We start from the raw sequence: 14806 nt of genomic DNA on the forward strand, positions 1-14806 counted from the left end.
TTGGAAAAGGCAATATTCTATTGGTAAAAAGACATTTTTCAGAAAGAACCAATCGGGAGAGAATGGAAGTTTTTACTTTGGGCTGCGGGTTTCAGGCTTTTCGGCTTGAAGGTGGGATTTTGCCAGGGACCCGCCCCTGTATGCCTACAGTTTCTCTGCCTCCTGTTGCTATTGATTTTAAGCTACTAATGTGACACCACTGAACAGTATCAGGAAGAGACATGCGGAACACATATGGCATTTCCACCAACAGATATAATAGATGTAAAAAACCTCAAAAGAGTAGATAATAGTAAAATAATTATGAAGTGATGAGTTTTTACTATTTACTTTCGTTTTTAATATAATTAATTTAATTATACATGTATGTGATTTAATTTTTAATTGATGGCTTTAACAACCAACTCAAAAAATTCTTGAAATGTAACAAACAGCTCTCACAAACCAGTACAGCCTGGATCTATCCCTCTTTTCTCCACTCCCAAGACCACAGCCAAAATGTAAGGCTCTGACCACCTCACCTTGATGTTACAATTGTCTCTCACAGGTCATGCTACGGGTCTGTCCTCCACACAGCTGTCACACATGCAAATCTGGTTATATCATCACCCCTGTCCACAAATGTGCGCACACACACAGAGACATACACACATGCCTGCACACACATACACACTTACAATAATTATTTGGGTCCCTATAGCTTTATGGCTGGAATTTTTAATTTTTTTTTAATGCACTATGACTTTTACAATATGGCTATCTGCTTGCTTTTGAGCCTTGTCTACTGCAGCCCACTTCCCCTATTGACAGTCTAGAGACCCAAATATTAACATCCTGGAGACTCGATGCTTCTGCAACTTCACCCATCTGCTGCCTGCCACCCTGTAGAGTACACTTCTCATCCTTCATACAGCTAACTACTGTTTATTAGTTTTCAAATCTCAGATCAAGAATTACCTTCTCTGGACGTCATCTCTATGCAGTAGTTAAGAACACTGTAGTTAAGAACACAGACCCGAAATCAAACAGAATTGTTAAATATCTGCTCTGCCACTTCTTAGCTGTGTAACCTTGAAAAAGTTACTTGATCTTTATGCCTGAGTTTCCTTACTAGTGAAATGATTACAATAATGTGCTTACCTTATAGAATTGTTCAGAAGATTTAAAGAATATGTGTGTGCAAAGCTCTTAGAGTAGTGCCTAGAACTTAAGCACTTAGGACATAGTAAAGTTAGCTATTATTAACTACCTAACTTAAAAATGCTTCCAATCTCTCTTTCCATTGCATTATGTATGTAATCATCACATTACACTATATGATTTTATATAAATATGTTATATATTTATAGATACATTATTAGTATATAGATACATATATAGATATGTGTATATAATACATATGTAGATACATGTATATAAGTATATAGATACATATATAGTATACATATAACCCTCAACCTGTGGGATCTGACACTATCTCCAGGTACACATATACAGTATATACATATATGTATACTAATATGTATATATGTATCATATCTATATACTTATATACATGTATCTATATATGTATACATTTATCTATATACATATATACATTATATACATATATGTATCTATACACACATATATATGTTTCATCCATGGTTCCTGTCTCATAACTCCCATAGACCTTGTTATAATGTTATAATGTTGGTGCACTTTAGGCCTCATAAGTGGACCTCAGAATAACAGGATCTCTCTCTCTAATCTTCTATTTTTTTACCTGCTACTTTTTCTCCCCAAGGCAGGACTCTAATCTTCCCCTGCCTTTACCTACCTTGTGAGATTGTAGGTCATAAGACCCCCATTTCAGAAGGGGTTCTGCTCCATATTCTGGAGGAAGGAATGTTGCACAGAGAGGCCAAGAAGAGACCCAGCACAGTGACTCATGCCTGTAATCTCAGCACTTTGGGAGGCCAAGGTGGGAGAATCGTTTGAACCCAGGAGTTCAAGACCAGCCTGGGCAACATAGGGAGATCCTGTCTCTACAGGAAAAAAAAAAAATTTAATTACCCAAGTGTGGAGGCAATCACCTGTAACCCCAACTACTTGGGAGGTTGAGATGGGAGCACGCTTGGGCCCAGGAGGTCGAAATCACACCACTGCACTCCGGCCTCACAGTCAGAGTGAGACCCACCTCAATGGAAAAAAAAAAGAGGCCAAAAAGAATCTGAACAGATGGGCCTTGCTGGGTTTCCCTACTCAGCCTTTGAGGACTAAAGCATACCCTTTTTGTCTAAACACATTTCTATGTGGTTGTCAGTGGTGCCTATCCTTTTATGAAGTCTCCATAAAAGGCCCAAGGGGACAAGGTTTGAAGGCATTACAAGATAACTGAACCTGTGGAGGTTCCTAGAGGGTGTGTTCTGGGGAGGGCTTGGAATCTCTGTGCCCCTTCCCCCATACCTCGCCCTTTGCATCTCTTCATTTGTATCCTTTGTAATATCCTTTATTATAAACCAGTAAACCCAAGTAGGTGTTTCCCTGAGTTCTGTGACCCACTCTAGCAAATTAATTGAACCCAAAGAGGGAGTCATGGAAGCCCAACTTGAAACCAGTCAGTCCGAAGTTCTGGAGGCCTGATCTTGTGACTGGTATCTGGGAAAGGGAAGATGTCTTGTGAGACTGAGCCCTCAACCTGTGGGATCTGACGCTATCTCCAGTTACAGTGTCAGAATTCATTTGGAAGACACTCAGCTGGTGCCTGCTGCAGAGTTGATTGCTTGCATGTTGATGACGAAAAATCTTCCACATTTGGTCACAGAAGTCTTCTGTGTTGATGGTAGTGTGGTGTGAGACCAGAGGAAAAGCAATTTGAGATTTTCCACATGCAGAAACTCTTAAGACAGAAACTATATGTCCCAGTACTTAGGCAGTGTCTAGTAAGCACTCAATGAATGAATTTAAAGAAATGAATGAGTGATGCATGCCCTCACCAACTGGACATTCTTTCCTTTTGATTCATTCAGCTACATTTAGATTTAGGGAAATGAAGGGAACTTGTGAGATCATGCGGACAGATTAAAAGATAAATATTTTCTCAAATTTAATTAGCTGTGCATGTTGCTGCAACAAACAAAGTCAAAAAGAAATGAGCCTTATGACGCACAACACTTTTGTTAATTCTTGCTTCCCCTTTAAGTTGTACCATTTGTAAGAAAATAGGGTAGCATTCCATGTGCCTAATTCCATTGTTGTGTGTGGTGAATGTCAGAAACACTCCTGGCATTAAAAGGAGCCTAAATGTGTGGCCAGAATGGACTTTAATGTTCTACTGGACAATTTTTCTGACCTCACAGCAAAACTTAAATTACATTATTTTCTGAGAATCTAGGTTGTTTATTCAATAATTACAACTTAACTTATCTGGAAGATGAGACAAAAAAGAATTAAAATTTATTGAGCATCTCCTAGGTATCAGGCAGATTTACAGGTATCATTTCTTCTAACTCTCACAAAACTGAATTAGATGTTTTATTAGTCAAGGTTCTCCAGAGAAACAGAATCAATAGGAGATAGGTAGGTAGGTAGGTAGGTAGGTAGGTAGGTAGGTAGATATAGATAATGAGGACTTAGTTCACATTAATGGAGCCAGTCCCAAGATCTGTAGTCAGCAAATTGGAAAACCAGGAGAGCCAATTGTATAGTTCCCATTCAAGTCTGAAGACCTGAGAACCAATGATGTGAGTTCTAGTCCAAGTCTGAAGTCCTAAGAATTGGAGGGCTGATGGTGTTAAGTCCCAGTCCCATGGCAGAATATCAATGTCCCGACTCAAACAGATAGGCAGAGAGAGAGAAGGAATTCTTCCTTCCCCTGCCTTTTTGTTCTGTTCAGGTCCCCAATGGATTGAATTATGCCCACTCACATTGGGTACAGCAATCTGTTTTATTCTGTCTACCAATTCAAATGCTAATTTCTTCAGAACACACCCTCAGAGGCACACGCAGGAATAATGTCTAAGTAGATATCTGGGCATCCCATGGTCTAGTCACGTTGACATATAAAATTAACCATGGCAGATGTTATCCCCATTTTTAGATGGGGAATCTGAGGCTTAGAGGGCTAAGTAACTTGCCAAAGATCTTATAGATGGCAAATGTTGCTCCAGACTTCAAATGCATATCTCTCTAATCTGAAAGCACCATTCTGCTTCCACTAAACCAATGGTTCTCAATCAGGGCGATTTTGCCCCCCATGGAACATTTGGCAATGTCTGGAGACATTTTTGGTTGTCCCTAGCTGGTGGGGGATGGGGGCTCGCTACTGACATCTAATGGGCAGAGACCAGGAATGCTGCTACGCATCCTACAATGCACAGGACAGCCTCCCGCAACAAAGAATCATCAAGCCAAAATGTTAATAGTGCCAAGGTAAAGAAACCCTGCACTAAATCATACTATTTTGTATTTCTATAGTTTTCAAAAACAGTAGAATAGTAATAACATACTGATCTAAAACATAAGGCTAGACACAGTGGCTCATCTCTGTAATCCCAGCACTTTGGGAAGCTGAGGTAGGAGGAATGCTTGAGGTCAGAGGTTTGAGACCAGCCTCGGCAACGTGGCAAGACCCCATCTCTACAAAAAAATACAAACAATTAGCCGAGCATAGTAGTGTGCACCTATGTCCCCAGCTACTTCAGAGTCTGAGGCAGGAGGATGACCTGAGCCCAGGAGTCAGAGGCTGCAGTGAGCTATGATTGCAATTACACTCCAGCCTGAGCAACAGAGCCAGACTCTGTCTCAAAAATAAAAATAAATAAATAAAATAAAATACAAGTGACTATAGTTCCACAAATCTAATAAATATTTATGGAATAAATGAATAAATAAGTAAATGTTGATTTTAAAATGTAGAGGAAAGAAACTGCATTTTTCAATGATTATTTGCAATTAGCATTCACTAACAGGATAGAATGTTTTAAATTATCATCGATAATAGAGTCTATATATTTACTTTAAGCATGAATTACTATATATAAAATATTTTATTTTAATACAATAAAAATCATGGAATATATGTTAGTGGGTTTAGTAGTTTAAAGGGAAAAGATAGCAGCAATTTAGGGTTCATAAAATTAATGGAATTATTTTCAATTTTAGAATCCTAAAATATTAGGGCTAGAGGATCATCTAGGTCTCACTCTTCATGGTTCATCACTTGAGAAAACTGTATCTAAGAAAGGGCAAGTGACTTTCCCAAGGTCTCCTGGCAGTCAGGGACACTGCTAGAGACAGAATCCAGCTCTCCTGACAGTTTAATGCTTTTCTCGTTGTAAGGTGTTTTTCAATGTATTAGAGTTTGGGGCAGCGGGGAGAGGTTGTTCCATGTTTTTACTTAAATACATTTTTCTTTCATTGAAAATTGAATTCCTATACTTTTTGCCTTGTTTAGACCATAAGAGATTTTATTTAAAGAAACTTTTGATATCAAGTAATCCAACCAACCTTCTAAGATAAGCTTTTTCCTTCAACACAAGGAAGTGCTTTTTGCCAAGTACGTACCATCTTACTACTTAAAATGTTTGGAACTTTTTCTTTAAAAACTCAAACTCAAAGTGAAATCTCAATTCGTCCCAGTGGTGTTTTTTTGTTTGTTTGTTTTGGGATTTTTTTAGTTTTTGCCCCCCTTCCTTACACCTTTTCTGTAAGAGGTAAAATGGAGAATTTTCAAAATAGCTAGAAAAAAGCTGGACTAGGAGCCAGGAAATCTAGCTTCAATCCCAGCTCCCCTTCTACAGAGTCAGTGACCTCCAGCATGTCACACTGTAGGCTTTCTAGGCCTGTTCTTCATCTGCCACATCCTGGGGTTGTTGTAAAGATCAAATAAGGTAATATCCCATTTGTAAATTTATTTGGTAAAGCCAAAGCACTATGGCAATAGAAATTTCAAGTATATTTTATATGCCATTACCCTTTCTAAATAAAGTAAACATGCATTCCATTGTTAATATTCTAAATTTCTCCTTGTTATATGGAGTCATTTTCAGAGGGATAATTTAGAGGAATTATACTTGAGTCTCCAAGTACATGTCATTTTCATTAAAACTGGGACTTGATTAGTCCAGACTAGTTTATTTAAGGTTATAAATGATTTAAGTTTCTCCCCACACCACTGATTCAACCCTCCCACCCCCTACCCCACCACACACACACACACACACAATCCCAAACCACTTTCTATGTGCAGCTTTACTCTCCATTCTTCCAACTCACTGTTGCCTGGTACAGGTGGCCCACCCTGTGTTATTTGAATAGTGAGATAGGTAAAAATGTGTTCTTGTTCCTAACATGATGAGGAAGCCTATGCTATTGCCCCGTTTTCTTCAATAGAAACTTCATTTGCTGCTACTCTGGGAGGCCGAGGCAGGTGGATCACTTGAGGCCAGGAGTTCAAGACCAGCCTGGACAACATGGCGAAACCTCCATCTCTACTAAAAATACAAAAATTAGCCAGTCATGGTGGCACATGCCAGTAATTCCAGCTACTTGGGAGGCTGAGGCATGAGAATCACTTGAGCCTGGGAGGCGGAGGTTATAGTGAACCGAGATTGCACCATTGCACTCCAGCTTGGGCAACAGAGTGAGACTCTGTCTCAAAAAAAAGTTGGGGGGGGACCTTCATTTGCTGAGTTAGAACCAAAGACTCATAGGAATTCCTATGTGCCACACCAAAAATGATGATGATAATGATGGAGGAAAATAAGGAGAATATGAAGAAAATATGAAATGGAAGTCATCTGTTGTTAAATGGAGATGAAACATATACATATGTTGCCACTCCCTGCTAAAATTCCAGAATAATGATAGGAAAAGAATAGTAATAATATAGACTCACAGTGACTAAGATAAAAGAAGAGGAGACAAAGAAGAAGAAAAGTGTCAACACATCTTTAGAAGATGGAAGACTGACTTAGAACCGGGAAAGCTTAAACCTAAGAGTCTGCAGAGAAGGATGCCATAGACAAAGAAGGAAGCCATTCACACCGAAGAACCCATGCAAGTTTCCAGAATTGGAGGCACCAGGTGACTTGAAAGGTAAGGTGAGGATAGAGGCTGAAATCTGGAGTATTGGTTGAAAGCCTTAGATTCAAGATCCTTCCTCCTGCCTGCACAGGCAGAGGACTTCCATGTTTCAACACAAGCAGGAAAAAGCTTATCCTCTGGCTCTGTACTCAGGGTAAGCACAATGTCAGGTGGCAGGTGGAGCCATACAGAAACCTAGGGCTAAGTGAAAAATCAGTGTGTGCACTGAGAACTCCAGTCTCTTCACTCATCTCACAGAATGCTAGCAACCAGGTTTATATTTGCTTCCCAAGGTAAGAGGTAGGAATTTCTCCTCTAGAGAAAAGAAAATCTCCCTAAAATATCTGAGAATGACCTTTGGGGTGCCCCATCGAGACTGTCAGATTCCTGCTCCTTGGAACCCTCCAATGCTCCACGGAACTGTTCTTTGGGAGCCCTCCAAGCCCTGTCCATAAAGTTCTAATTGGCTTTCTAGTGACTCACTGCTAAGTATTAATGGACAGCCAAATACGTCAAATATTAGAGAAAAGCTTTCAACATGAAAAACAAAGATCAAAACAAACTAACTGGGGAAAAAAAAAAGGAACAAGAAGGAAACAGAAAATGCAGGATGCAGAGGAAATTTTCAAAATATTTGATTAATATCCTCAAGGAGACAAGAACATATGTCACACTAATAAAGAACAGGACAATATTAAAAAGAGAAGCCAACAGGAAATAAAAAATTAACAGTATATAAGCATATTCTCACTCATGTGAAAGCGAAAAAAGTTGATGTCATAGAAGTAAGAAGTAGAACAGAGGATACCTGAGGCTGGGAAGGGTGAGGGGAAGAAAGGAATACGGAGATATTTGCTAAAGGACATAAAACTATAGCTAATAGGAGGAATAAGTTCTAGTGCTCTATACCACTGTAGGATATTATATATTTCAAATAGCTAGAAAGAGGACACTGTTCCCAATACAAAGAAATAATAACTGTTTGAGGTGATGGATATGCTAATTATCCTTATCTGATCACTATACATTATATGTAGTGAAACGTCACTATGTACCTCATGAATATGTAAAATTATTATTTGTCAATTTAAAAATAAAATTTAAAAAGAAAATGAAGTATATGAATATAATTTTTTAATCAATAAGAGAGGCCAGGCACAGTGGCTCATCCCCGTAATCCTAGCACTTTGAGGGGCTGAGGTGGGCAGATCACTTTGAGCTCAGGAGTTTGAGACCAGCCTGGGCAACATGGTGAAACCCTATCTCTAGAGGAAAAAAAAAAAAAAATCAATGGGAGAGATGTAAGGTAACATTGAGAAAGTTTCCCAGAATGATGGACACACTATTGAAGAGAAGAGCAAAAATGATTTGAAATCGGAGAATCAATCCCAGAATTCTGATATTTAACTAATATAAATTCCACAAAGAAAAGACAAAAAATAGAAGGGCAAAAATCATTAAAGAACTAACACATGAAATGCTCCCCAGAACAGAAATACGTAAATTTCCAAATTCAAAGGGCCTAATGAGTTTCTAAAGTAAATGTAAAAGTATCCAAACTAAGGCAGAGATGGTAATATTTCAGAAGACTGGGGCCAAATGTGAAAATGTAAAAGCATCCATAAAGAAGAAAAAAAATACTGTGTTTGTAAAAACGTTGGGGGAAAATCTCACATCAGAGTTCTTACTAGCAACACTGGAAATTATAAGAAAATAGACCAATGCTTTAACAAAAATTCTGAGAAAAACATTCCAATCTAGAATTCTATATCTAGTCAAACTATGTACCAAGTAAAGGGTAAAATACAGATATTTTTCTAATATGCAGTACCTTAAAAATTCTGTCTCCTGTGTATATTTCTCAAGAAACTTATGGAATATGTGCTTCATCAAAATGAGAGAGAAAACTAAGAAAGAAAAATACATGGGACCTAGGCAGCAAGAAATCAAACAGAAGAAAAAAGACAAAGGGGATTACCAAGGTGTGGTGACTCCAAGTATGAACCCCAGGAGAAAAGCCGCACAGCAGCCTGGAATACACCAGTCCAAAGGAAGCAAGAAATCTGAGACTCTGGGAGTGCGACTTCCAAGGGGGGAAATGAACACGAGGGATTTCCTTAAGGGGCTGTTAATGTTGCTATGTTGTTGTTATTGTTGTTACCATATTAAGAGGAAATTTTTAATTTTGTTGGAAAATTCAGGAAGAATAAGTGACGGGTGCACAGAAAAGTATGTAAAAAGCTTTAAAAGGAAGGCAATTTCTAAATCAAAACAAAACCAAAATATTGTTCAAGAAAAGAAACGTCAGTGTGGTTCAACACATGAAACTACTACTTGGTTCAGCTGTGAAGAACATTTACACTGTCATGAATGTTAAATAAAAATTTAAATAAGAATTGTGATAAAATTATTTTAGGAAGAGAAGTGTGTGCGTGTGTGTGTTGTGCGCGCGTGCGTGCATGTGTGTGAAGTGATAGTTGTTGCAATATTAAATCCCTAGAGTAATATTTAATATATTTTAAAATATCCGTTTAAGCGTATTGTGTAGAAATATTGGGATAAGTAGCAGAAGAAACTGCTTAGTTTCTTTATAAACCTCAAAGTCTTATTTTAAACTGTGAATGTGTTTATGATTGCAAAAAATAATTTAAAGGAGTCATCTAGTATGTCTGGGAGATCCACAAAACCTCTATTAAATACTAAAAACTGTAGCCCTAATCCCAGTTAGAGATCAGACCACCAGACTCAGGGATACCCTGCAAAAAACTGTAGGCTGCCCACTACTTTCAAGAACCACAATAATATAACTGGTGTGTGGGAAAAGCCTTAGACCCAGAGTTCATCTGGAGATGACTTACTTAACCTCTCTGAGCCTCACTTGTCTCATTTCTAAACTTAAAGAGTTCATTTGGAACTAACTAAATTCAAATGAAAGGCAAATAACAAAAGTGAGAGATCTAGCACAAACGCCAGCATCCCTTACAGAGGGTGGTCTCAACGCAGATGCAGCCAACTGTTGTCATCAAGGCCTGTTGTTGCTAAGAGGTTAGATGGTTCAAGAGAAACTGGAAATTTAGATTTTGACATGAAACCTCTGGAATTTAAAATACTGGTTTAGGCTGGGCGCGGTGGCTCAAGCCTGTAATCCCAGCACTTTGGGAGGCCGAGACGGGCGGATCATGAGGTCAGGAGATGGAGACCATCCTGGCTAACATGGTGAAACCCTCTCTCTACTAAAAAAAATACAAAAAACTAGCCGGGCGAGGTGGCGGGCGCCTGTAGTCCCAGCTACTCGGGAGGCTGAGGCAGGAGAATGGCGTAAACCCGGGAGGCGGAGCTTGCAGTGAGCTGAGATCCGGCCACTGCACTCCAGCCTGGGCGACAGAGCGAGACTCCGTCTCAAAAAATAACATAACATAACATAACATAACATAAAATGAAATAAAATACTGGTTTAAAATGCACAGTGCCTACCAAACCAAACCTATCTGAAGACCACCCCCAACTCACAGATTGCCAGTAGAGACCTCTGTATTAGATGAACATAAATGCCCTCTAGGTCTATGACTCTGTGGCAGTGCAGTGTTGTATGACTAAAAATCTTCACTGAATGAACGTGTTTCTTTACCACTAAACAGGCGGCGTGTTTTGACTCAAACTTGACATACCACGTTACTTCATTTCGTGATTTTTTTTTCATTATAAATACTCACAAATCTTAAGACCTGAGATCTGCGCAGCGTCTTTACTCAAAGAAGTGCAGTCACAAACAGAGATTTGTTCTGCCAAACATGGCCTGACCAAAAAATCAGGGAGTAATTTTCACAGGCACACAACTGAGTAAGAACTGCCATCACTCTGTCTTTTCAGACATATTAATCCACAAAGATAGAAATCACTTTTATATGCCAAGGACAATATCAAGCTCAGTATTTGCTAAGATTAGCTTTCAGTTTTTCATGAGGAAACTTTTCCCTACCACTGATAATTATCTTCTTGGTTCACAGATCTGGAAAGCATGAAGACTGGGCTTTTTTTCCTGTGTATCTTGGGAACTGCAGCTGCAATCCCGGTAAATTTCCTTTCTTCTGTTATTACATCTCTTTCTCCTAATATTTAATTTAGAAATCCTCCATTTAAAAGAAAATGTTATTATATAATGGTTTGAAATTCTCTTTTTTATTTTAATTATATTCCTTATTGCCCAAGTAATAAACAAGTAATTGGAAAACTCAAGGTACTTAAAAAAATTTTTTTTGAACTATCAGGTTCTACAAGACACAATAAATATGCAGCAGAAAGCATGGGCTATCTGTTTATTAGCCATAGAATATGCCCAAATACCCAAGACAGGAAGAAATAAATTCTCCCAGGGAAGTTCATCACATTGTTATTATAAACCTAAGACTTTAGACCGGCGCAGTGGCTCACGCCTGTAATCCCAGCACTTTAGAAGACCAAGGTGAGCGGATCACCTGAGGTTAGGAGTTCAAGACCAGCCTGGCCAACATGGCAAAACCCTGTCTCTACTAAAAAAAATACAAAAATTAGCCGGGTGTGGTGGTGGGCACCTGTAATCACAGCTACTCGGGAGGCTGAGGCAAGAAGAATCAATTGAACCCAGGAGGTGGAGGTTGCAGTGAGCTAAGATCACTCCACTGCACTCCAGCCTGGGCAACAGAGCGAGACGCCGTCAAAAAAAAAAAAAAAATTAAGGTGCATATCCACAGTCTCCAGCAGCATTTTCTTCAAGATCAAATAGATGCTGGCTGAGAAAAATTTTGAGAGTCTATAATGAAAACAGGAACCAATGGGTTAGGCAGGAAACGATACAGTAATCATAAACAAGCTCCTAACTCATCCTTGGGAGGCTGTCCAAGCAAGTATGCTGAAAGTAGGCAGGACTAGAATATTCTCTTCTTCATGGTCAGATATACTGGCCCCATTTGCACAGCAATAAAGCAGCTGAACACACATCAGATCATTTGAAACCGCATCAGTGGACTCAAAACAAACTGAAAGTTAAAAAACAAATGAAACCATGGCACGGATGACCACCGGAGACGTTCCGCAAATGATCCATGGAATCCTGCATTAAACCAAAGGATTGTGCCATTTTTTTTCTTTTTCACCAAATGGAGGAATCAGCCTCTTTTAAAAAGACAAAGCAATTTCTCAATTGTCCCTTTCCTCCCTTCCTCTCTAGGTGTAAAATTCTGTCCTGGCTTTTTGGATAAGTTGTTAGCTAGCTCCTGGTTGACAAATGTGTCAGCAAAAACAAACTCCCTGGCATCCAGACCAAGCTGTTCTTGGAAGACAGAGTTTATGACCGCTATCAGGAATCATGCTTAAGCAGTGTGGAGCTACTCCAGCTGAAATTATACATTACACCCTGAAATTACAAAATCGGGACAAATTAATGTTCAACACTGAAAGGAGTTCCCACAAAACCATTATTTTCTCCTGAAAATGTGCTTTGTCCTTGCAGCTGTTGCTATTATGTAAATATACATAAAAAAGTGTCTTTGGGCCACGCACTGTGCCTCCTACCTGTAATCCCAGCACTTTGGGAGGTCAAGGCCAGAGGATCACTTGAGCCCAGGAGTTCAAGACCAACCTGGGTAACATAGTGAGGCCTTGTCTCTACAAAAAAGAAAAAAAAAAATTGGCCAGGTGCCATGGCATGTGCCTGTAGTCCCAGCTACTTGGGAGGCACAGGAGGGAGGATCCCTCGAGCCAGGGGAGTCGAGGCTGCAGTGAGCCAAGATCGCACAACAGCACTCCAGCCTGGGTGACAGAGCAAGACTCTGTCTCAAAAAACAAAAAAAGTTTGAACCAAATGTTTGAATGACACACTTGTATTTAGACACATTCCAGATGTTTCCTTTCTGGGACAATTTGATATCATGTAAACCTAGCCAAACACTAGAAAGCTAAGTATCTTCTCATAGAACTGACCTATTAAAAATTTGTATCATTTTCCCTGCCTGCCTGAATTCTCCAGATGTAAATGGATTGGGGTAGTTAGGAGATTCCAAATAGATTTCCAGAGGGCACGTTAAATAAATAGAAATATGCTCATAATGATAAAACGTAATTTCAATTGCAGAATATTTCTGAAAGTAAAAGAGTTGCCATTTTTTGTGTGCATTTCTTCCTGCTTGGGCAGTAGGTGGATGGAGGGCCAGAGAGAGTGGCCAGTTCTCCACTAATAAGCCTAAAATCTCCCCCATCCATTGCCTTCTATGATGCTCCCTGTTGGCAGCTTAACCAAAGTGGCCACCATTCTTTTTCCTTTTCCCCCTTCTTTAAGGCCTCTTTATAAACTTTTTCAAATTAATTACCCATCTTAGGTGAAAAGGAGATACGAAGCAAAAGAGCAAACCAAACCTAAAGGAATCCTGTACTTTGGCCAGAAGCCGTGGCTCTTCTCTGTAATCCCAGCACTTTGGGAGGCCGAGGTGGGCAGATCACTTGAGGCCAGGAGTTCAAGACCAGTCTGGCCAACATGGTGAAACCCTGTCTCTACTAAAAAAAATTAATAAATAAACACAAAAATTAGCATGGCATGGTAGCAGGCACCTGCAATCCCAGCTACTCAGGAGGCTGAGGCATGAGAATCGCTTAAACCCAGCAGGTGGAGGTTACAGTGAGCCGAGATCACGCCACTGTACTTCAGCCTGGGCAACAGAGCAAGACTCTGTCTCAAAAAACAAATTAAAAATTAAAAAATAAATCCTGTATTCTCTGGCTTTCTTTATATTACACAGTCAGCACTATAGGACCTGCTAATGGAATAAAAAGTTAATCCAAATAGAATCCCAGTTTCATACTTACACCTGGGTATGCCATCTGAGTGTCCCGAGTATCTCTCTAATAAAGATCCACAGTGAATATCTGCCTCAGATACTGGGCAGTTTATATTACTACCACGGTGTGAGGTTAGTGCTAGCAATAGTAGTTTTCAGTTGGGCAACTCCTTAAAATTTATAAAATATTTTTTATACATAACCTTATTTTGATATTTCTGCTCACTTGATATTTCTTGCCACCTTGAGAGATGGCAGGGTAGAAATTAATGACTTTGACCGGGCGTGGTGGTTCATGCCTGTAATCTCAGCACTTTGGGAGGCCAAGACAGGAAGATTGCTTGAGTTCAGAAGTTCGAGGCCAGCCTGGGCAACATAGTGAAACTCATCTCTACAAAAAATACAAAAATCACCCAGGCATGGTGGTGCCTGTAGTCCCAGCTACTGGGGAGGCTGAAGTGGAAGGGAGGCTTCAGCCTGGGAGGCGGAGGTTGCAGTGAGCCTAGACTGCACCACTGAACTCCACCCTGGGCAAGAGGCTGGAGTTAATTAATTAATAAGTTAATGTGATTAATTTTATTAATATTTTTAAATTAATAAAAAATATTAATGACCTGTCAAACCACAGATAGAAAGTAAATAGCAGAGGCAAGACTTGAATGGAGGACTCTTACCTCCAAGTTCAGTTGTTCAACTGCCCCATCATGCATCACTGCCCAGCTCTTTATCTAAGTCTCCAATCTTGCTAGAAATAGGACCATCCCTCCAATAGAAATTAATAGTCCAGACATGCCCTTTTCTACTAGGCTTAGTGCCCTGTCTCACACAGTCTTTGAATTATTTCTAAATTTTTTTCTTTTTTTTTGAGATGGAGTTTCCCTCTTGTTGCCCAGGCTGGAGTGCAATGGCATGATCTCAGTTCACTGCAA

At 39.5% G+C, this 14806-nt stretch overlaps 2 protein-coding genes across 3 annotated transcripts in view; one reads left to right on the forward strand and one right to left on the reverse strand.

The window, feature by feature from the left end:
• The window catches only part of SPP1 (secreted phosphoprotein 1), an 899378-nt gene that overhangs the window by 444359 nt on the left and 440213 nt on the right, over nt 1-14806 (reverse strand). The window lies entirely within an intron of this gene.
• SPARCL1 (SPARC like 1) overlaps nt 1-14806 on the forward strand; it is a 57518-nt gene that overhangs the window by 20161 nt on the left and 22551 nt on the right. The window contains exon 2 of the mRNA XM_050790455.1: nt 11076-11140. Within this exon, the coding sequence (XP_050646412.1) occupies nt 11087-11140 (54 nt within the window). The 5' untranslated portion in view covers nt 11076-11086. The remainder of the gene's footprint in view (nt 1-11075; nt 11141-14806) is intronic.

The sequence above is a fragment of the Macaca thibetana genome, chromosome 5, assembly GCF_024542745.1.
Source record: "Macaca thibetana thibetana isolate TM-01 chromosome 5, ASM2454274v1, whole genome shotgun sequence".
Lineage (NCBI taxonomy): Eukaryota > Metazoa > Chordata > Mammalia > Primates > Cercopithecidae > Macaca > Macaca thibetana.